This window comes from Aplidium turbinatum, chromosome 5 (assembly GCF_918807975.1).
Source record: "Aplidium turbinatum chromosome 5, kaAplTurb1.1, whole genome shotgun sequence".
Taxonomy (NCBI): Eukaryota; Metazoa; Chordata; class Ascidiacea; order Aplousobranchia; family Polyclinidae; genus Aplidium; species Aplidium turbinatum.
In genome coordinates, this window is record NC_137476.1 from 362,949 (window position 1) to 388,264 (window position 25,316).

The 25,316-nt window shown below is 39.0% G+C and overlaps 1 protein-coding gene across 2 annotated transcripts; it reads left to right on the forward strand.

The window, feature by feature from the left end:
* Positions 1–1,184: 1,184 nt before the first annotated feature.
* Positions 1,185–16,041, forward strand: LOC145770517 (uncharacterized). Of its 2 annotated transcripts, XM_082582185.1 has the most exons (8): positions 1,185–1,345; positions 1,615–1,762; positions 1,932–2,039; positions 7,094–7,144; positions 8,336–8,476; positions 14,430–14,540; positions 15,315–15,384; positions 15,812–16,041. In XM_082582185.1, exons 2-8 carry the CDS (start codon positions 1,655–1,657, stop codon positions 15,868–15,870), a joined length of 648 nt encoding a protein of 215 aa, XP_082438311.1. In that variant the 5' UTR covers positions 1,185–1,345; positions 1,615–1,654; the 3' UTR covers positions 15,871–16,041. The 2 variants fall into 2 exon arrangements, with proteins under 2 accessions (XP_082438311.1, XP_082438312.1); XM_082582186.1 differs by lacking the exon at positions 1,615–1,762.
* The last annotated feature ends 9,275 nt before the right edge of the window (positions 16,042–25,316 follow it).

Sequence of the window (25,316 nt, forward strand, 5' to 3'; positions counted from 1 at the left end):
GATGAATAATGATAATAATAATGATGTCAGAAAGGAATGATGAGTAATGATAATAATAATGTTAGAAAGGAATGATGAATAATGATAATAATAATGATATTACAAAGACACAACCGTTAAATTTAGCTGCTTGATTAAAGCAAAGTTGCTGACAAAATGAACCAATGAGGAAACAATTTTCATCCCAATATTTCAATGAGTTGGATGCCCACTTGCCCAGTCAATATTTCAATTAGTTGGATGCCCACTTGCCCAGTCAATATTTCAATTAGTTGGATGCCCACTTGCCCAGTCAATATTTCAATTAGTTGGATGCCCAATCAATGTTTCAACAATTGTCACAATTGTCCGAGAGGTTTTGGTTTGTCACCCATTGTTGGAACGCGGTTGTGCTTGTGGCAGAATGGTCATAGAAATGATCGAAACCAATGTTGGGAAACTCAGAAAATTGATCTTGAATCACAAGCTTGGACATGACAACTCAGCACAGAAGTTAGGCTACAATAGTACGCATCTGGAAAATAATATTTTAAGAGTACACTGAATTAACAGTAAGAAGTTTTGACAAAGCCACTTGAAATGTAACATGGTCTTCAGCAGTGTGATGTCAACAAACCTCAAAAAAATTTGAAGAATCGTTCAAAAGCCCAAAGGCTGTATGACGTATCTTAATCCTTAGAGATGAAATAAGAAGCTGAAAGTTTGTTTGTGCTCAAGTTGGTTGAACTTATGAAGAAGACATAGTTGCTAAGGAGAACTGAAAATCCCTCAGGGCAGATCAAGACGGAAAACTATTTAGATGTTATTGATATAATTTCTCGTGTCTCTTGTAGAAGTCAAAGTTGTATCTGAAACTTTTTTTCAATAAAAGTAGGCAAGAAATTTAACCGAGTGTGACAAAAGGTTTCTCGGCAGCCGACTGTTGCAAGAATTGACAGCGATAGACACGTGTATCGCCCATGAAGCTAAGCTTATCAGTATCGCACCACTGATTCATGTCACAGTCAATTGAGTTCCGGACAGAAGATACAGCATTAGCTTGTAGTTGCAAAAATATTAAAAGAGCGAAGAACGAACTTAAACTAATGTCTGTTGCGCCTCATTGATAAACACTGAGTTTCTACTTTAATAAATTTGTTTAGAATAACGTTTTGGAATAACTATATTTTTATCTCATAAAGAAAATGTTTTTATCACTAACGTAAGAGCAGCTTTCCTATAACATCGGCCGAAAGCCAATCTTGCAATTCAATAATTAAAAATGTACCGTGCAGTTGACTTTCAAGAATAGAGAAAACTTTTCCAAAATCCTGGAAGGTAGCACTGCCATTGAAGGCTAGATCGTGTAAGTTTAATAAGTTATTTTTGAGTGGCTTGTTAGCCATTTAACTACCATTGTTTCAGTTAAAAGAGTTATAAGAACAACACTGATTTAAAACTGCTTGCGTGGAAATATTTCCCAGGAAGATCACATGGTGGGCCTTGCTTCCTGTCCCCCTTTAATTTATTTCTTCACCTCCAAGTTATAATTATCTGCTATCTTTGCCATGAAAAGTTTATGTGTGTTTTCATAATGCAAAACATTACGTTTATACTACTTGCACTTTCGCCTAGAAAACTTTCCTTATTAACATCTTTGAAAGATATTTTGACAATGAATGCTCCTAATGCCTTCGCTATCACTACTGTCCAACATCAAACTGTGCAACCAGAAAGTTTACAGTACAGTCCTAATCACCTCAAGACTCTTCGCATTCTAGGGGTAAGTTTGCTTTTTGGTAATAAAGCATTAAGTCAACATTCGCTCTAAACTTTGTCCCCAGCTACCTTCCCCTTCTGTACTGCCGTTATGGAAATGCTTCCAGACAATATTTGTGATTCCAGAAGACTTGGAATGAACTGTAACAAATGATATGTTTGTTACTTTTCAGATTGTTGAAACAATGCTTGGTATGTTGTTGCTCGGCATCGGAGTGAAGTTGCTGGCTGAGTTACACGTGGAGCACACCATTGGGGTCGGGGTGTGGGGAGGAATATGGGTGAGTATGATCTCAGTGTTTACACAGTCTGGTCAAGTAAGGTAGGTCATATAGTTAACGGTACAATAAATACTATTAAGGGTCTGCTACTATTGGGAGAATCCGATTCGGAGAATCCGATTCGGAGAAATTGAAACGGAGAAAATTGAAACGAATTAGCTTACAATAGAGAAATGAATGATCACCCAATTTAAAAGTTAATTTTAACAATCTTGTATTCTGTTTTTAACATTAAGATTAAGGTGTTTTTATAGTCTACTTGATAATAGCATACGATACGGTACCGTAGTGTCATAAAGGAAACTGCTCGTAATTATACAAACAAGTAACTTTTGTGTAAAATTTTTTCTAAAAAATGAATTAAGACAAAAGTATATTTTAACTCTTTATTAACTCTATTCTAAGTTTGCATACATACGACGACGCAGGATACGTGTCATACATACGACGACGCAGGATACGTGTCATACATACGACGACGCAGGATACGTGTCATACATACGACGACGCAGGATACGTGTCATACATACGACGACGCAGGATACGTGTCATACATACGACGACGCAGGATACGTGTCATACATACGACGACTCAGGATACGTGTCATACATACGACGACGCAGGATACGTGTCATACATACGACGACGCAGGATACGTGTCATACATACGACGACGCAGGATACGTGTCATACATACGACGACGCAGGATACGTGTCATACATACGACGACGCAGGATACGTGTCATACATACGACGACGCAGGATACGTGTCATACATACGACGACGCAGGATACGTGTCATACATACGACGACTCAGGATACGTGTCATACATACGACGACGCAGGATACGTGTCATACATACGACGACGCAGGATACGTGTCATACATACGACGACGCAGGATACGTGTCATACATACGACGACGCAGGATACGTGTCATACATACGGCGACGCAGGATACGTGTCATACATACGACGACGCAGGATACGTGTCATACATACGACGACGCAGGATACGTGTCATACATACGACGACGCAGGATACGTGTCATAAATACGACGACGCAGGATACGTGTCATACATACGACGACGCAGGATACGTGTCATACATACGACGACGCAGGATACGTGTCATACATACGACGACGCAGGATACGTGTCATACATACGACGACGCAGGATACATACGATGACGCAGGATACGTGTCATACATACGACGACGCAGGATACATACGACGACGCAGGATACGTGTCATACATGCGACGACGCAGGATACATACGACGACGCAGGATACATACGATGACGCAGGATACATACGACGACGCAGGATACATACGACGACGCAGGATACATACGACGACGCAGGATACATACGACGACGCAGGATACATACGACGACGCAGGATACGCGTCAATTTTATCTGAGCAAACATTTTAATTTAATAGTTCAAAAATAAATTTCATTCGCTTTTTATTTTTCGCTAAATTTCAATTCAATTCATTTTTGTTTGTTGGAATGCAAAAGAAACGATACTGTGGAATACAATACAAAATTCTCTAAATAAACAGAAGGCGTCGTTGGATTTACAGTAGGCATCGTCAGATTTTCAAAAAAATCTCTGAAAAGGGCTTTCTTCGAAAAAGGCTGACTCCGAATCAGGATTTCTCAGAATCGGATTCTCCAAAACTCTCTATTTCTATTATTAATAATATTATTATTATATAATATTATTAATCAATTCTATTTGAATAAGGACCTTCTGATGATCCTCCTTTAGGGTGAAATAGGCTGTCAAGTGTTTAGAGACTAATAACTATGTTTGATTTAGTTAATGGTACAAACACATCTGGATTTATCTTTACTTTTTTTCAAGTTCATCTTGATAAACCATAGGCATACGAAGCCGAGTAACGTGATCAAGTTTAACATCTTCAAGTTTATTACATATAGAAACACAAAACTACGCAACAAATTAAGTATCGAGCGTTTTCGACATCACAAGATGTCCTCTTCAGGAATAATATACATACAACTTAACTACATCTGAAAACAATACAATGGTGAACTAAATCTATAAACAGAAAAAGACAAAAACTGCACAGTACTTCTGATACTTAATTTGTTGCGTAGTTTTGTGTTTCTATATGTAATAAACTTGAAGATGTTAAACTTAATCACTTTACTCGGCTTCGTATGCCTATGGTTCAACAAGATAAACTCTCTACCGAAGCTCTATCATCTTGATAAACATAAACTTTATAGAGTTATCCTTGTAGCAGTGATTCATCTTCACAATATTCAATGATATATTTGCAAAGGTTTTATTAACAATTCATGATCAAGGGTTAAGGTTAGGTCCTTCGGAAGTTCATGCATTCAGCAATTGGAAATTGTTTTTAAGCAATTCATCATCAAAGGGTTTATGTATATTCATAAGTTGGAGATCGATTTCTGTCGATGGGTATCGGTATCAACTATAACAGAATTTGTTCGCGTTGAAAGTAGTTGAGTTAAAAAGTGAAACTTGTGATGTTTGTTGATTCCACATCTTTCATTTGGTAATTTTATTGAAAGATATTTTCACATTAAAATATATTGCTGAGGTTTCTAATTATTTTATTCTTGGCCATCCTACTGCACAAATAAGGTTTAACCCTATGTGTAGCGACACGGGGCTTCATGGGGACGACCCACTCTAGTAATGAAATATTTCTCAAAATAAAAATATGCTAGAAATGTGAAATTTCTTGACTTTTAGTTTTTGTTCTTTGCGATTTTTGTAAACCTACACTGGTAATTTTTCCACCTTCCTGCCCTTCCCAATAAGCATTTCGTCTCAGGTGGCTAGACATTTTCGTGCGATGGTAATTATGTATACATTAATGTTAGTGCAATATCAGTGACGATCGGTAAGGGAAAGCAAGGAAAGCAGTGCTTACCTGAGCGAAAACTATGGAAAATATAATGACTGAATTCTAGGTTTAACTTCTTATTTTTATCACGTCTATTTTAACTTGAAAATTACTGTATTCGTGACTAGAATTACTCGTAACGCTTGTGAGTAGTCTAAGTCCTCACCAAACCGCATGTCTTGCCTATAAATGCCAATTAACGCAAACGCTTCTGTCAGAAACAATCACTGAGGATCCAGGTAAGCAACTATCAAACTTGCTTTCCCAGATTCAAAAATGTAAAAAACGCCTTCGTTTTATCCAATCCTGACTCGTTTTGCAAAACGTCACCAGCTGCTTAGCCAATCAGATGTGTTATGGTTATGGTATGGTTAGTTTTGCTTTCCCAGTGACGTCAATGCGAACATTCGGTAGAGCGGCCAGACTAACTCGTCAGAATGGTCTCTCGTCACGGTACAGAGCACAGCATCATAATGCCGAAATAATTGTTGATGTTTTTTATGTTTCCTCGCCATGTACTTTAGCCTACTAGCTTTCATAGTCATGCCTTTGCCCTTTTTACAGCGTTGATATAACGTTACTTCGCCAATGAACGTTCAGATGCGGATGCAATATTTAGTTCGTTAAGCTTCTATACGCAGGAGGCAAACTTATCCAGCTTTTTGTACAAATTGCTTGCGGTTGTAATGTTTAGGCCTAAGTGTTAGTTTTTGTAGTGTAGGCCTAACTGAATATCTGAGAATGAACATTCATGACAAATTAAATATTTAGACAACTATTATTCCATGTCTAACACTAGATTTTGGTCCTGCAACGTTAACCCTAGAAGGTTGGGCTCCTGGAGTCTTTGCTCAGTTTGGGGGGGGGGGGGGGCTGTCGATTATTCTTATGCTTTAGGAGTGATATCTGTTATTTTTCAAGGCACTGTTTCAAAATTTTGGATTCACTTTGTAAAAGTGTTCACACTGAGCATATTCAAAAATTAAAACTATGTGAAATTTAGAACTGCTCATATACGTTGAAATGTTGAGATGACTTATGACTGTGATTGCAGGGTGAGTTTACACATTATTTTTTGGTAGACTAATGAAGAACATGCATTGCAATGTTGTGATTAAATTTTTTTTACATAATTTTACATAAACAGTTAGGATTAACGAGACATGGGCTAAATTAATTACTTTCATCCAGCTGGTGGGAAAATTTTGAATAACAGAATATGAAATATTTCAGAGGATTGCTGAGAAATGCATTATATCTCTCAATTTATAACTTTAATCGCTCAAAATTTCAGCTCAATAGAGGTGAGAAATCTCGTAGTCGCAGCCTCAGTAGTTTTAGAGATACACTTGTTGATACAAAAAAGTTGAATTGACAGACCCCCCCCCCAACCTTCAAAGGGTTAAAATTAAGATTGTTCATGACTTCTAAACATTAAATGGATGTATGATCACGACATAGGCGAAGCACAATTTGACAGATTTTTATTTTTGATTTGTTTTAGATATGCTCTCAGAGCGCACCAAATTGGAAGTGTTTTTCAAAAATTTCTGGGGGAGGCCCCCCAGACCCCCCGCTGGAAGTGTTGCCTTCGGCAACACACCTTCGGGCTTCGCCCGACGGTTACGCCCTTCGTGCCTACTACCTTGCTGCAGCATATTTCCAAGTTGCTTTCCCAACGGTTTAAGCCACCGAACGTCACTGTGCAATATAAATGGTAGTGCAATTACTTTTAAGTCTAAAAACGCCCAAACATGCCTTATATTTATCAGTAAATGTAATATTTTGTTTACTTTAGCGTTACTTTATGTTATAATTTAAAATTTTCAATTTTGAAGCTATTTTCGGGTAAGTAGAATAAAAACCGACTTTCTGACGTTTTTTCATCTCAAACACTTTATTCCAATAAATTTGTTGGGCAAAAATTTAATTTCTATAAGCACAATACACATGGCTATTACCTTGTAAAATATTTTGGTTCTGTGATTTTCATAGCTCCCGTTATTAGCGATTAATTAGCATGGGACTAAGATAGCCCGTGACGTGCTTTCCACGTACGAAAACAGCTCGTACTATGATAGGGTTAAAAGATATTTGTTTAAACAATTAATCAACAAATTTTTGTTTTTCCAGTTGATCTTAGCCGGAATTTTTGCATGCGCTAATCCGCCTTCCAGATGCATGGTAAGTGGGAATGCAGGAAATAAGATGAATGGGAATGCGGAAAAAAAGTTGTTGATAGTAAAACATGTTTGGGATAATTTCTAGCAATTCAGTTCACAAACATTTTTTTAATTGTAAATCGTTTTAATTGTAAATGAAAGTAAACGAGCAACCCGCAGTACAACTAGACTGAAACGAACAAAAATTACATTTTAACTTGATAAAAGTCCGATGACTCGTTCAATACCACTATTTTCTTAGTTGAAGTAACAATTTAAAATGTAATTTATAATTGATTTCAGTTTATTTGTATTGATGAGCCCTAATTGATGAAAAGCAGTTCTTCCAACATGAATTTTATTGAAATACTGCTGTGAGTGATGGCCTAGCTAAATGACTTTTCAGGTTTAGACCAAGAGTGCTTAAATTTTTGGGCTGCGTCTCCCTTGATCTCACCTTAAAACTTTGCTCCCTCCTTTTCCAGTTGAAGTTATAAATCAAAGTCAAACTACATAAGTTTTAAATGTTTTGGATTTAAACCAAACAAAGATTATTTTCCATCATACGTCAATCAAAACAAATGGATATCCTTTCCCTCGCATTAATGAGAAGGTGAAGCTGCTTTATGGAAGACCGCAGTTTAATTCGTGGCTTAGTTAAATACAATACACATCGCATGTCAGGTTCACAGTTAAGTTTGTTCTGAGCTTGTTTCTTCACACTTGAAAGTGCAGAGAAGCTACTTTTACACAAAATAACGTCACAAACAGCCATTTTTACTAAACAATGGATAAAAAAAAACGGCAAGAATAAGCGCTAGGAACCAAAGTCAAATCCAGGATATGTTACCACTTACCAGCCAATAATCGTGACACAAGGTAACTTGTTACCAACATTTGTATTCACGACTTCTACAATACAATGGCATAGCAGTACAAACAGCCAACCACGTTAGTGTACCCCCAGAAGAATCTTCACGCCCCCCAAGACACTAAAAGCACTAAATCGTGTTTTTTAGACAAAGACAAAAATTGATGTAGGTTAGGATACTGGATAAATATTTTGCTTGCATATTGATCTTATTATTCAATAATAACAACTGGTATTACATTAGTTGGTTTGTTGGTGTAATTGTTTTTTAAGCTACAAAACCAACAATCTGCTGTTACTTGTCACACAATATAGCAAACACATAAGCTCTTCATGTTGCAGATCAACACCCACATGACACTGAGTATCATTGGAACGGTTGCGATGGGTGCACAGGTCGCATGGTCCGGGAAATTGGTCTATGGTTCCTCCGTAGTTGAAGAAATTTGGGAGTTCAAACATAATTACTCTATGGAACTTTTGGTAAGTTGTCTTCGGTTTGTTTCTCGGCAGCCGATTTGTAGCATGAATTGACAGCGATAGACACGTGTTTCGCCCATGAGGCTGGGCTCATCAGTATCGCACCGTATTCTAGCCACAAATTTATTCGACCGCCGCTTTACCAGTCAGTTTAACTAACTTTAACTAGTACAGCGAGCAGTTGCGATTCGCTAACCATAACTGACTGGTAAAGCGGGTAAAGCGGCGAAAAAAGTATAGATTATAAAAAAAAATGTAATAGAAATAAAAAAAAAAAAATGTATAGATTTTTTTGTATAGATTTTTCTTTCAAGCAAGATGGCAAGAAGGCTACTAAATACAGCAGAAGTCACAATGCAACTGGAAGCTTGGTCGGATTTAGAGGACAGCATTTCTGACGATGAAGACACCGTTGAAAGCAAGGATTCTGAAGATGACTACCCATCACCTGAAGGTCGTGATGATGTTACAAACGAGAATATGGATGACCCATCAACTGTCCAAATGCCCAAATGCACAGAAAAGTGTAGAAGATGAATTGACTGAGGGAGAGAGTGACAGTGAAGACTCTAGTGACAGTAGTGAGCTTACAGCCAGAAGCTCATTCAAACGAAGAAATGGCCGTGTGTGGGTTACCACGTGTCCCCAACCATCAAGAACACGTGCATGTAATCTTAGACACACCACCGAGGGACCTGTCGGTGCTGCGAAAGACATCCAAAATGAAGTAGATGCTTTTGCTTGCTTTGTTGATGAAGATATGCTAAAACAGATTGTCAAGCATACTAACGAACGTGCAAGAAGGGATTTGAGAACAAAGGGCAAAGATACATTTGAATGGAAGCCAGTTGACTTGTGTAAAATCCGGGAAATTGTTGGTCTCTATCTCATCGGTGTGTATCGTTCTCAACACGAATCTCTTCGCTCGTTGTGGTCATCTGGCCCGTCAGGAAGAGCGATATTTCCCGCTTTTTTCGGCCGTAATCGGTTTGAGCAAGTTGTAGCAAATCTAGGTTTTGACAGTCGTGAAAATCGTAACACGGATGATAAGTTTGCTCCTTTTCGAAAAATGTGGGAACAGTTTATTGAAAATTGCAGAAAACATTATGAAAAATTATGTAATCGCGCGTATGTAACCGTAGATGAACAACCGATACCATTTCGAGGTCGCTGTAGGTTTAGACAATACATGCCTAGCAAGCCGAACAAGTACGGAATGAAACTCTTTTTGTTGTGCGACTGCCCCACAGGCTACACATTTAATGGGATGCCATACATTGGACGCCAAGGAAATCAGAGAAACGTTGGCTTGTCAGCTGATGTTGTGAAATTCCTTTCTAACCCACTGCAGTTTTCTGGAGTCAATATAACAACTGATAATTGGTTCACCAGTTTCCAGCTTGCTGCTGACTTACTTCAGAAACAAATCACCTTGCTCGGTACGATGAAAAAAAAATAGGCGAGAACTTCCCATTGAATTTGCAACAAGAAAGACGAGAAGGGTTGTATCAAGCTTGTTTGGCTTTAGTGACAGGCAAACGTTAGTATCGTATGTGCCAAGGAAAACAAAGTTGTAGTTTTACTATCAACTATGCATAATGATAACAAAGTTGATGCAGATAAAGGTTTGCCTGAAATGATACAAGATTATAATGCTACTAAAGCAGCTGTTGACAAAGTTGACCAACTTTGTCCCAACCACAGTGTGCAGAAAAGGACAAAGTGCTGGCCACTTGCCTACTTCTACAACTGCCTCAATATTGCGGGTATCAACAGCATGGTGGTCTTCCGAGCTAAATTTCCAGGAAGGGGAAAAAAAAGCAAGTCATCGACGCCGAATATTTCTGGAAAACTTAGGTATGAGTTTGCTTCATCCATGGCTACAACGTCGAGTGCAAGTAAAACAGCTTCCAAGAGCTACTAAACTATCGCTGCAAAAATGTTGATACAAAATTGACATCGACTCTTCTCAATCATCAGCTACACATGAGGGTGGAAAGAGTGAAAGACGGCAGTGCCACATCTGTCCATTTTCTCTGGATCGCAAAACACCTCATGTGTGCGAGGAATGTAATGAGCCGTGTTGTATCGATCAGCAACAAATCACGGTTTTATGCTCCTATTGTGCAGCATGATTCTTGTTCTTAGCGTCATCATGGCTACTACATTAGAGCATCTAGTAAACTGCAATTTATTGCTTTTCTTTCGTTTTTGTTGAGTTTTGAAGTTACACATTATTTCAATTCTTTTCTGTTGTTGACAGTTTGCAGTGTTGATCTTAAATTCGGTTACTTTTTGCACAAAAAAAAAAGGTTACATTTGCAATTATTGCAAATTTTGTTAGTTCTTTTTGAAGTATTATGTTTTGGAGTGTAGCTTATAATAGTGAACTGGCAATACGGTGATTTGTTTCATAACCATATTTAAGAAAGATGTACAAATTGAAAGATTAAGCAATGCCCTTTAACAGGCCGGTCATTTGAGACCCAGATAGGTTATAACGGTTGGTGAAACACACAGGCGTTTAAGGGTTAAGCATTTGAGCTTCCGTAAACCCGACTGGAATCGCTTCAGCTTTCTAATCAACAAATCGACAAAGGAAAACCTCCATCTAACTGCCATAACTTGCTATGCAATTTATCTTTCGTTGTTGCAGAAACAAGTCCACCCGTGTGGTCATAGAAACAAGCGCACCTACTATTGGAATGCAGAGTACGAGTACCTTTCCCAAACGTTTATTAGCGCTTCAATCAAAAACATCTCTAGATGCCATGAAACATTGACGACAAAATATATCCACCTTTCGGGCTCCTCGTACAATGTGGAGCGCCCTTTATCAATGAATGATTAAGTTATCTACTTCCCGCATTTTTATAAACACGATCGCATCGCAAATGATAAAAAAGCTTTTTAGAAGTTAAGTGATCTCAGTTCTTACCCAATGCTCTGAAAGATCAACACACATGATTAGATGAGTAATTTTCTCTCATTTTCACAAGGAAGTTTCGATGGTGACATCTTCTTCTTCTGGCTTTATTCCCACTTCAAGTGGGTCACCGGTGCAGATTGCAGTCCTCTACATCACTTTGTCAGCAGCATCTTTCTCCTTCACTCCCACTATTTCCATATCTTCTGCCACACAATCTCTCTATCTTGTTTTCGGCTTTCCTCGCTTACTTTTACCAACTTCCAATTGCCTTATTCTTCTTCCGACATAATCTTCGTCTCTCCTTACAACATGAACTAGGCCGATTTTTTTGTCAGTAAAGTTACTTTTTTTTGGTTGCATCAATTAACAAAAGAAATGTAGAACCAAAATTTCATGGTTGTGAGGTCAATATTTAAGAAGTTATAAAGTTACCAAAAGTCACTCTTTGTGTTTTAGGTTACTTTTTGTTTGTTAGGTCACTTTATTTTGCATACTTTTTTGTCTAGCCTAATTCCCCAATTTATTTATCTTTCATTGCTACTGGAGAGATGAATTTACATTCTATGTAATGCTAAAACTTTTAGATTAATATATCTTCTACTATGGTACAGATTTTAGGTTTGCAAGAGCCCATGCTTGTTCTTATCGCGTGTCTTCCCGAAAACTCGTAAAGTACTTTTTTCGATGAAACAAATTGTGTTAACTATTTTAAACCACTTTTTTTCCCTGTAACAGCTAAAGCGTTTGATTGACAGAAACTTCCTTCCAGAGAATGTAAAACACCTTCATATATGTAATTTGAATGTGTAATTACAATTTGAGCTAAAATTAAAACTAATTTAGATGCTTTTTTTATGTTGAATTGCTGCTATTTCTTTCGCTTTCTTGTTTTTGTTGAATAATGTTACTTTTTGGTTACTTTTTTGCAATATTAAAGCCACCTTTTTGAGTTGTTTAGGTTACCAAAAAAAAACGCCATATACATGACCCAACCATTTAAGGTGGGTCTCTCTCAGCTTGTCTTCTTGCTTTCCAACGTGCATTCATTCTCTGATGATTTCATTCCTTACTCTGTCTTCCTTTATCAACTCCAGAGACTATCGCAACATTTTGATTTCTGCCACTTTCATTTTCCCAGTGTTTTTGTCAGGGCTACCGCCTGCATTCCATACAATATTTCTGGTCTCACCATCGTTTTAAAAAGTTTTTCCTTCAGCTTTTCAGGCACCTTTCTGTCACACATGACTTCTGTTATTTTCTTCCACGCTTTCCATCCTGCCTGGCATCTCTCTTTTCCACCTCTCTGTCACTCGTTCCATTCTCATGAACTGTCGAACCAATGTATTTGAATTCTGAAACTTGTTTTATCGTTTTTCCTTCAGTTTTATTTCTGTCTTATTTTCATTGTCAACATTTTCTGTTGACATTTGGAGTTCGAAATATTCTGTCTTTTTCCTGCTTATTTTCATGCCTCTATCTTTCATCACTGCTCTCCAAGTCTCCAGCCTCTACTGCGCTTCCTCTCTCGTGTTTGTACACACCACAACATCGTCTGCAAACAACATATAACATGATGCTTCTCTCTGGATGTTTCCTGTCAAGCAATCAATTGTAACAGAAAAGAAGAACGGGTAAAGTGCAGATCCTTGATGCAAGCAGACTTGGACAACTAAAATTTTTGTAGTCTTTCGAAATTAGATTTAGAGTTATCCAAGTTTTCACAAATGAGAGTAGAATTTAAACTAGATTAGAACTAGCTGGTTGCAGTTGTCGCATATCTTTTTTTGGTTGGATAAAAACGCCAATGTGGTAACTCGGGATCAAAATGTCATTCCACCATCACAGCGCCAAAACCACTTACGTCATAATATATATACATTGCAACGTCAGTGAATTGATGAATTAATCTAATTTTTCATGACTTTGCTACTCAAGGGATGGGATGACACTTTGATCTTGATCGTTTTATTGCATTTTCTTTATATAACGTTGATAAGAGCGCAGTATCCTTTCATTTGCCAAAAATACTGTTACACAAACTAAAATTTTTAGCAAAACTGGAGATTGGATAAGAACTGCAATTAGAGCAAACAAGTTTTTACCGATTTAGATTGGAACTAGAATTACCGACATTTCGCTCTAATTTATCGAATTAGACAACTAGAATTATCCAGTTGTCAAAGTTTGGATGCAACCCAACCGTTACCGTACCTCAAATTTCTGAATGATTCCTGCCCCACACTCCACTCTCGTCCTACTTCTTTGGTACGTGTCTTGGATCAGACGGACATGCTCTTCACTTCTTTCATTCGAAGACAGTTCCAAATCTCCTGTCTTGGCACCCAATCATTTATCAAGGTCGATAAACACGCAATGCAGATTTTCTCCTTCTGTATATTTCTCTATCAGCTGAAGCAACGCAAATGCTTGTTCACATTATTCAACTAGGGCATTGAGGACATTTTTCCAGTACAGAGGCAAGCAGGAGCTGTGGTGTTGATCTGAAGCAAGGTTATGACACGGTGGTCTGGCCTGCAACCTACCAAACGTAGCTCTGACAGCCAGACCGTCGAAACAAATTTGGAACTCGTTCGCAACAGGACTTACCCTTTCCAGACGAAGAGAAATAATACCCAAGTTGCAGAATCTCATAGTCAAAGTATCAAAGGGATCAGCCCTCACTCCGCTTCCACATATCACTTCTCAAAGAGTTCAATCAATCGAAAAATCCGAAGGAAAAACTAAAGGAACATGGAGGTTTTCTCTGAGTGATGAACCGATGAGTCACTCCATTCACAGGAACGCAAAACATTCTGATGAGTAGATCAACCATCGATTGTTCGATTGTGAGAATCTTTAATCTCCAACTGAGAAACTTCTTTGAGAGCTTAGTCCTGGCAGTTTTACATTTTTTTATAACTTAAACCAATGTTTTGTAATAATAGATGTCAATTAAAATTCGAACATATAGTAGATATCAATCACTTTATAATCTTTCAACTTTTTTAAATCATAAATTCATTGCAGAACACGATCTATGCTCTGTTCCTAACAGTGTCAATCATCTCAGGAATCTCTTTCATTATCTTAATTGTCAGTGCAATCTTATGTTGCTGTGCTCTGCCATGCTGTTGTAAGGTGAGTAGAAAAATTGTGCACTTCAAGGTAAGTAATTTTTGCTGCTTTGCCATTTAGTTTCTGTAGAATGGTGATGCATCTAGGATTAGTTCACATTTCTGTGATTTTCTACATTTAAACATTCACTTGGCAAGAAGGTTTTTCATAAATCGAAGCTGCAGTACTTTTTGTCTGAATAAAATAAATCTAAATGTGGTGAGTTAATTATATAGATAGAAGGAAAAACGAAAAAAACAGAAAATAAAACTTTGTTTAACGTCGAGTAATTTCAGATTAACCAAAGAACTTTAAGGCATAGAGTCTTACAGAAATTCTTTTTGGCGGCATAAGTTTGGATCGAGAGTTTTAATAAATATTCTTTCCAGTGCTGCCAGGTGAAACAAGTGAAACGAAGAACGGCTTTTGACAAGAGTAGAAAACGTTTTGAATCTTAAGTTCAATGCGCAGCTGGTGTTGTCCAATCGCAGAGACACTAGATATATTCTTGCAATTAACAATTTTGAATGCACAAGCTGGTTGATATCTACATGAAAGCCATAAAAATTCTTCGTTAATCTGAAACTACTCTACGTTTGAAAACTAAAGTTACGCATTTTTTTTCCCTTCTATCTATAAATTTCTCATCGAATATATGTTGACATTATTCTGGCAAAAAGTGCCTGAAGAGAGTCAGACAAAAAGAAGTGCAGCTTCGATCTGTGAAAAACTTTTCTCCTCGCAATATTCATGTTTTATATCGCAGATCAATTCCTCGTTTAAATTTATTTGTTTCAGAATGTGGCACCACAGCCGGGGCACGTCCTTGTGAGCCAATCCAGGACCCAGCACTTTCCGGCCAATCAAGGTAAGCATAATGGCACAAAGTATAAACACCATTTCGATCACTTTAACTTCGGTTATTATGGAGACGAAAACATAAACGAATTGTGAAAGAAATTTACAATATGACATCGACGATTTAAAAACATTACAATTAGGAAAAACATGACTACCGGCACTAAGCCAAAATTATAAAAATGTCAAATAGTCAGAACAAGTCCAAGCGTAAAGTTAACACGTGCTCCAGTCGCAAGGCTTAAATTTATGGTCAACATTAACAATAATAAACTGCAACGCTAAAACAAAATAACAACGTGAAGCTATCTGCATTCCATTGCAAATATTTTGTGCAAAGCAAGTATTTTAATTATTTGTGTGAATAGTTTTGTAAACATCAAAACAATTTAAAAGCAAACTTAGCTAAATATTTTCAGTTATTTTATAACTTTCAGCTGCTCCAGCAAGTTATCCTGGCTCCGATTACCCTTCTCCCGGATACGGACCTTTATGAAGTCAGAAAATCATCACCAATTTGGTGTGTTGCGTCATAGAAACACAGCAACTTCTGAAGAAGAGATCTGAACATATTATTGCTTGCTTTCTCGTAAATCAATTTAGTTTGTATGGGCTCTTTATCCGATGATGACCTAAGTAACGAAATATAACACATATCTTTGCCGCATGCGAGGTGTGTCAATCAATTAAATTGACCCCATTATGAAATTAAGCAAGAGGGAAAATGGTAGAGTCATTAATTAAGGGTTTGCTGTTTGTTCTTCATGGCCACTCTCGTTCGATATAGATGGGTAGGCCCAGTGGGATAGGTTATCAGGCCCAGTAGAGTGGGTGGGTAGGCCCAGTGTGATAGGTTATCAGGCCCAGTAGAGTGGGTGGTTAGGCCCAGTGGGATAGGTTATCAGGCCCAGTAGAGTGAGTGGGTAGGCCCAGTGGGATAGGTTATCAGGCCCAGTAGAGTGTGTGGGTAGGCCCAGTGGGATAGGTTATCAGGCCCAGTAGAGTGGATGGGTAGGCCCAGTGGGATAGGTTATTAGGCCCAGTAGAGTGGGTGGTTAAGACCTGTGAGATGGATGGTTAAGGCCAGTGAGTAGGTGATCATGCCCAGTGGGGTAAGTGGTTAGGTCAATGGTGTGGATGGCTAGGGCTTGTGGGGTTGATGGTTAAGGCCTGTGGGGTGGATGGTTAAGGCCTGTGGGTAGGTGATCAAGCCCAGTGGGGTAAGTGGTTAGGTCAATGGAGTGGATGGTTAGGCCCAGTGGGATAGATTATCAAGCCCAGTAGAGTGAGTGGGTAGGCCCAGTCCGGTGAGTGGTTAAGACGTGTGATATGCAAGGTTAAGTAGAACCAATGGGGTGGATGGTTAAGGCCTGTGGGGTGGATGGTTAAGGCCTATGGGGTGGATGGTTAAGGCTTGTGGGGTGGATGGTTAAGGCTTGTGGGGTAGGTGATCAAGTCCAGTGGGGTAAGTGGTTAGGTCAATGGGATCGATGGTTAAGGCTTGTGGGGTGGGTGGTTAAGGCCTGTGGGGTGGATAGTTAAGGCCTGTGGAGTGGATGGTTAAGGCCTGTGGGGTAGATAGTTAAGGCCTGTGGGGTAGGTGATCAAGTCCAGTGAGGTAAGTGGTTAGGTCAATGAGATGGATGGTTAGGGCTTGTGGGGTGGATTGTTCAGGATAGTGGAGTAGTAGTTGGGGCCATTTGCGTAGATGATTAGAGCTAGTGAGATGGATGGTTAAGGCATGTAAGGTGGGTGTTAAGGGCCTGTGGAGTGAGTAGTTACTAGTTAGGGTCTGTAAGGTTGGGAGTAAAGGCCTTTAGGGTGGGTGGTAAGGGCCTTTAGGGTGGATGATAAGGGCCTGTTGAACGGGTGTTGGTGTCTGGCATGAAGTAACAGAATCTGGTTAATTTATCTCAATTTTAATTACGATTTTTCCAATTAGTCTAAGTGACTTTTGTTTGACGGCATTTTAGCAGAAATATAACGGTTGGCACATTTAGTTGTCTCAGTTCAATCACTCCGACAGCAAAGTTTTGTATGCCAGTATCACACCATTCTTTTTGGTGTATTCCACACCACTTACAGCCTCCTTAGTGCAATAGATCCATTGGGTATGACTACGAAATTATAAACTCTGTGTAACGAATAGAATTAAGTAACAAAAGTAGATGACACCATTTAATGGCTTTAATAAACTAAATAGGCACTGCGTCTGAAATACATAGCAGAACATAAATATACCTTCACGTAACAGCAACAGAAAACTATACTAGCACCACTTTACTTCAACACAAGCAACGTGATAATAATAATAATGTTATGGTTTTATTTATTGTCGCTCTACAACAGCTAAGGTCTTTTAGCGACAGGGCTCATTTTTAATTTATATCAGGTTTACGATGTTATCACATTATTACCCGACTCATTCTCACTGCGATTTGCAGGATAGAACACAATCGGTACCGTTTTTAAAGTCTTCGGTTTGACCCGACCTGGAATCGATCTCAGATCTACCAGCGCCAGAGCCGAAGGCGAAACCACTCGGCCACTTAGCTGGTACAAGCAACGTGTGAATGGTAACTCAACAAAGGTGCAAAAGAAGACGCGACCTTACACGTGAGCGGCGCCGCTGCAATCAACACAAAGCTTTAAGCAACAGAACAGAACTTCACGACATTCACCCCGGTTAAATGAAAAACTCGACAATACATAAATTACATCACCGCATTACAACAAGTACAAGGATTCAAGCCAAACACAGTAAATAAATACATAAATTGCAAAAACTAAGTCACGTATCAAAGCCATAGCGCACAACAGGACGACGTGTTCGTGTGGAGCGACGTAACGATGAGTTTTGTTCAGGAATGGTAGGACCAGTTTCTGACGATTCGATATTTTGTAAAATTGGAGCTGGATCCAAGCGAGGTTGAGATGATTCCAACATTCCAAAATCAATTTCTAATGGCTCCGTTAACGTTTCGTCGTCATGAGTGGTGGTAATCTGTTTAGGATTAGGTGCTAAGTCACTCAATGATACAATAGTTTCACGTCCATCATTGAGGCGTACGTGAGCGTATTGGGGGTTAGCTTCAATAAGCTAATAACTAATAACCACAGTCAGTGGCACACCGTTTCGACCTTACAGTCTCATAAGTGCATTAGGTATACGCTGAGTATGACCACGGAGCTATAATTTCAATTCAGTTTGCTATTATTTCTGACCATTACAACGAAAAACAATATATGCCAAACAAAGCAGAGGTCTAGAAAAAGGTAGAAGCGACAAACACGAAAGTTATAATTTTTTATTACCAAAGCAGGATAATCAGTTGAAAATGTTGTTTGAAATCCGCTCCGATAACTCAGTTGGTTATGGCGTGACTTCTGGAACGAAGAAACTTCAAGATCAACTGGCGCTGGTTCGACTCTCGGGGTGTGCGCTTGAGCAACGCACGTTAAGGATTGCTCTCCATTCAACGGCATCTAATGAAAGGAATAATTCCCCTGTAACAAGACTTCAACAATCAGAAACTTTACTGTCAATCTCGGTAACCGGGCCTGCGTCACTGATTCAATGCCTCTACAAGTATGTGAATCTGCCAGGATTAAGCTCTGCAAGAAGCTTTCCCAGTCCGAGAATAAAGATTCAATCATTCAATTAATCATTAATGGTTTTAAACGAAATAAAAGATTCACAAAGCTTTTTGAATCTCATAACGAACTTGACGAAGTCAACGTTATGGCAATGTATTTAGAATAAATTGTTAGGGTTAGGGTCTAAAATATTTTTGCTGTTGCTTTACAACGGTTGTTCCTCACATCCAAGTGCAGTAGGTGTTGGATTAAATATTGGAATTTTTGGAAACTTTCACAGATGATATCATGGCGTTTGATAGATTGTCAACATTATGTTTGATATTGTCATTGAGAAACATTGTGTTGTTTGCACAAATAATAAACTGATGATGTCAGAAAGGAATGATGAGTAATGATGATAATGATGATGATGGCTATCCCTCGTCTTCGAGGATGATGGCCTTCGCAATAAAATAAAAGCTAACGATGAGTTCTTAAATGGCTAATTAGTCCAATCTTGGCTTTAAAAGTTCGGTTACATTTGGTACATTTAAGGTCCTTTGGGAGAGTTGGTTGTGGGTGTGATTGTCGTTCTTTTCTTTGCATTCTTTTTTCTTTTAACCTTTTAGATCTGCTCTTCTCAAACGTGGCAATACCTTTCTGAGTGGCAGATCTCCAAAGCAGCCTATCCTCTGCCGTTTCCTCCCAGTTTGTATAATTGATGTTACACATTTTAAGATTACTCTTCAGTGAGTCTTTATACCGCTTCTTTTGTCCACCTACCGAACGCTTACCCTTAGCCAATTCCGAGTAGAACATTTGCTTAGGGAGACGCTGATCTGGCATTCGCACTACATGCCCGCACCATCTGAGTTGATTTCGAATAATGCGGGACTCAATGCTTGTTGTTTCAGCCTCTTCTAGCACGCTCAAATTTGTTCTTTTCTCTTCCCAGCTGATATTCAGAATTTTGCGCAGGCAGCGTTGTTGGAATCTTTCAAGAATTTTAATATGGTTTCGGTAGGTGGTCCAGGTCTCGGAAGCATATAGTAGTGTTGTGATAACTACTGCATTGTAGACGGCGAGCTTTGTACTTTTTCGTATGTTATGGTTGTCAAATATTCGTGAGCGAAGTTTTCCAAAAGCAGTGCTAGCACAATTTAAACGATGTTGTATTTCATCCTGAAGGTCGGCGCTGTCTGAAATTTCACTTCCGAGGTAGCAGAAGTGTTTCACATTCTTTAGAGGTGTACCATCGAGAAGGATTTCTGGCAGAGCACTGGTACGATCTTCAAGAAGTGGTTGAAAGAGGACCTGAGTCTTGTTAATATTGACGCTAAGTCCAAGCCTCTTGTATGCTTGATGGAAAGCATTCAGAATCTGTTGTAGGTGGTTTTCACTCAGTGCTGCTACACAGTTATCATCGGCATACTGAAATTCCATGATACTCCGTGTTGTAGTCTTTGATTTACTTTTAAGGCGGGCGAGGTTAAAGAGCTTTCCATCCATGCGGAAAGATATGTCAATGCCAGATGGAAGGTCATGGTGGACTATTTCCAAGATAGATGCAATAAAAATTACAAAAAGAGTTGGTGCTATTACGCAGCCCTGTTTCACTCCAGAGTTAACCAGGAAAGGTTCAGAACTGTTGTTGCTGGTCTGTACTCTGGCAAACATACCATCATGAAGAAGACGCAGAATACGAAGAAATTTGTCTGGACATCCGTATTTCGAAAGTACATCCCACAGGAGATCTCTTGAGACGCGGTCGAAGGCCTTAGAGAGGTCAATAAACGCCATGTACAGTGGTTGATGTTGTTCACGACACTTTTCTTGCAATTGTCTGAGGGAAAATATCATGTCTGTGGTGCTACGCGACGGCCTGAAGCCAGCCTGAGATTCAGGAAGGATCTTCTCGGATATCAGTTTGAGGCGATTGTTCAAAATACGCGCTAAAATCTTGCCAGCAGTTGCTAACAGAGAGATCCCACGATAATTTCCACACTCTGATCGATTGCCTTTGCGCTTGTATATGGTGATGATATTAGCATCTTTGAAATCAGATGGAACAGTTTCATTTGTCCAGATTTTGATTAGCAGTTGATGAAGGTTATGTTGGATTAAACTGCCGCCTACTTTGTAAATCTCTGCTGGGATTCCATCAGGGCCCGCTGTTTTGTTGTTTTTCATGGCCATGATGGCAGTTTTGACCTCTCCGAGAGATGGTGTCTGAGAAAGAGAGTCTTCTTGTGTCGTGTTGGGAATGATGTCAATCACGCATTTGTCAATAACAGCTGTATGGTTGAGAAGCTCCTCAAAATGTTCCTTCCATCGAGATCTTATTTCGGCTTCGCTCTTAAGTATCGTTTCTCCATCCTTACTTCTCAGAGGAGATTGTCCATGCGTGGATGGTCCGTAGACTTCTCTTATTGCATTAAAAAAGCCATGTGTGTTGTTGGCATCTGCCAGCTGTTGCATTTCGTGGGCTTTCTTCTCCCACCACTGATCCTTGAGAATACGAGTAGTTCTTTGGACTTCAGCCTTACATTTTTTGTACAGGTCACGTTTTATATCAGATTGAGAGTCATTCTGGAGCGTGATAAAGGCTTCTCGCTTTCTATCGATTAGTTCCCTAAGAACTTTATCGTTCTCATCGAACCAATCTTGGTGGTTCTTCTTCTTATGACCAATAGTTTCTTTGCATGTGTCGAGAATAGCCGTTTTAAGGTGATTCCAGCAATCTTCAACAGAGTCAGAAATCGAATTTTCCTGAAGACGAGTTTGGAGGCACTGTTGAAAAGTCTCACGTGACTTTGTGTCCTGAAGAGCTTCAATATTGTATTTTTGTGGAACTTTTGCTTGGTCATGGTGTTTTAATTTAGTATGTAGTCTTATCTTTAGAATCGATGCAATGAGACGATGGTCTGTCCAACACTCATCGGCTCCAGTGACAGCTCTTGTAAGGAGCACATCTTGTTGGTCACGAGATCTTACAATTACATAGTCGATGAGATGCCAATGTTTTGACCGCGGATGTTGCCAAGAAACTTTCAGGCGGTTTCTTTGGCGAAATAAAGTGTTGGTTATCACCAGGTTGTGCTCTGCACACTTAGTGAGAAGAAGGGTTCCGTTAGAGTTTACCTTCCCCACTCCCTCTTTTCCAATTGTACCTCTCCAGAGATCCACTTGTTTTCCGACTCTTGCATTAAAGTCTCCAAGAAGAATAACTTTGTCTTCTCGTAAAGTGTGGGAAAGAACATGATCAAGTTGGTTATAGAAAGCTTCCTTGATTGCATCCTCTGCATCAAGTGTGGGGGCATAAGCACTGATAACAGTTGCATGTTGATTGTTAGCCAATTGGATTCGGAGTGTCATCAGTCGAGCGTTTATTCCAACTGGCTGTTCTGTCAATTTTGGGAGGAGGCAATTTTTAATCGCAAAACCTACGCCGTGGATTCTCGGATGCACAAGATCAAAACCCTTCCAGAAAAAAGTAAAATTGCCACATTCTTCCCTTAGTTGGCCCTCTCCATCTCTCCTGGTTTCACTAAGAGCCACGATGTCAAAGTTGAAACGCTGTAGTTCACGAGCAATGATAGCAGTTCGTCTTTCTGGCCTATTTGAGCTGGAGTTATCCATTAGAGTCCTAACATTCCAGGTTCCAAATTTCATAGTTACATATTTCGTTTTTCGACCGCAGGTAAGGTGAACCCTCTGGACGCGGTTTTCCAGACAGGTTGAGTTGAAGCAGACTATGTTTAGGGCACCTTTTCTAGCCCCTTCCCTATTCAGGGTGAGCAGAGTGGATCCTAAAGAGGGCTGCTCAGTCGTGATAACTGCTGCCGAACATCTTTCCTGCTTCTTCCAAAAGATAGAGCGACTGAATCAGGTTACCACCACTAACGTGTCGGTTCCGCACTAGAAACTTCCAGCTTTCACTTGCCTGTTCCCGTTATGCATTATCGATCGCCGTTAGATTTGAGTGTCTTGCGAAGACGCCTGTGCGTGAATTGATTAGCGTGGACTTGCTGGCGCACACTCAACAAGCACACATAAACTTGACAACGCCATCAGCTTTATCCAATGGCAAGGGAAGCCAAGACGATTGGAGCTGGTGGCATGGTGCAGCCTTCATCCGCCTTCACAGTCGTTGAGCCTGGCTGGCTTCATCCGCCTGTTCCGCCGTTGGGGACTTTGGACTACGTTTTGTCTGACCTCTACCTTTCGACCAACCTGGCATGAGTGACTCTTCTGGGAGCAGTTAGCTCCCGCCAGTACAGCTCTAGAGGTCATTGAGGCACGGAAACTCTCTCACCACGTTAAGGTAGTAGTCCGAGGAGAGAGGACAAATAATGATGTCAGAAAGGAATGATGGGTAATGATAATAATAATGATGTCAAAAAGGAATGATGAGTAATGATAATAATGATGTCAGAAAGGAATGATAAGAAATGGTAATAATATAAGAAACGGTAAGGAATGATAAGAAATGGTAATAATATAAGAAATGGTAAGGAATGATAAGAAATGGTAAGAAATGGTAATGATATAAGAAATGGTAAGGAATGATAAGGAATGATAAGAAATGGTAAGAAATGGTAATAATATAAGAAATGGTAAGAAATGATAAGGAATGATAAGAAATGGTAATAATATAAGAAATGGTAAGGAATGATAAGGAATGATAAGAAATGGTAATAATATAAGAAATGGTAAGGAATGATAAGAAATGGTAAGAAATGGTAATAATATTAAAAAGACACAACCGTTAAATTTAGCTGCTTGATTAAAGCAAAGTTGCTGACAAAATGAAGCAATGAGGAAACAATTTTCATCCCAATATTTCAATCAGTTGGATGCCCACTTGCCCAGTCAATATTTCAATCAGTTGGATGCCCACTTGCCCAGTCAATATTTCAATTAGTTGGATGCCCACTTGCCCAGTCAATATTTCAATTAGTTGGATGCCCACTTGCCCAGTCAATATTTCAATTAGTTGGATGCCCAATCAATGTTTCAATAATTGTCACAATTGTTCGAAAGGTTTTGGTTTGTCACCCATTGTTGGAACGCGGTTGTGCTTGTGGCAGAATGGTCATAGAAATGATCGAAACCAATGTTGGGAAACTCAGAAAATTGATCTTGAATCACAAGCTTGGACATGACAACTCAGCACAGAAGTTACAATAGTAAAATAATACTATAAAATAAATAAATAATACTTTACGAGTACACTGAATTAACAGTAAGAAGTTTTGACAAAGCCACTTGAAATGTAACATGGGCTTCAGCAGTGTGACGTCAACAAGCCTTGAAAAATTTCGAAGAATCGTTTAAAAGCCCAAGGGCTGTATGACGTATCTTAATCCTTAGAGATGAAATAAGAAGCTGAAAGTTTGTTTGTGCTCAAATTCGTTGAACTTGTGAACAAGACATAGTTACTAAGATGAACTGAAAATCCCTCAGGGCAGATCAAGACGGAAAACTATTTAGATGTTGTTGATAATTTCTCGTGTCTCTTGTAGAAGTCAAAATAGGATCTGAAACTTTTTTTCAATAAAAGTAAGCAAGAAATTTAACCGAGTGTGATAAAATGTTTCTTGGCAGTCGAGTGTAGCAAGAATTGACAGCAATAGACACGTGTATCGCCCATGAAGCTAAGCTTATCAGTATCTCACCACTGATTCATGTCACAATCACTTGAGTTCCTGACAGAAGATACAGCATTAGCTTGTATAGTTGCAAAATTACTAAAAGCGCGAAGAACGAATTTAAACTAATGTCTGTTACGCCTCATTGATAAGCACTGAGTTTCTACTTTAATAAATTTGTTTAGAATAACGTTTTGGAATAACTATATTTTTATCTCATGAAGAAAATGTTTTTATCACTAACGTAAGAGCAGCTTTCCTATGACGTCGGCCGAAAGCCAATCTGGTAATTCAATACTTAAAAATGTACCGTGCAGTTGACTTTCAAGAATAGATAAAACTTTTTCAAAATTCTGGAAGGTAGCACTGGTGCCATTGAAGGCTAGATCGCTAAGTTCAATAAATTATTTTTGAGTGGCTTGTTAGCCATTTAACCACCATTGTATCAGTTTTGTTTGTTTGTCGTATCCAGGCTTTCACCCGGTAGTTGAAGATTTAGATTAAGTGGACGGGAAGGCAAGGAAGTCAATCTTCGTGTCTACCTTTAGGCATTGTGTCAGTTAAAAGAGTTATAAGAACAACACCGATTTAAAACTGTTTGGGTGGGAATATTTTCCAGGAAGATGTCATGGGAATATTTCCCAGGAAAATCTCATGGGAATATTTCCCAGGAAGATTTCATGGTGGGCCTTGCTTCGGGTTCCCCTCTAAT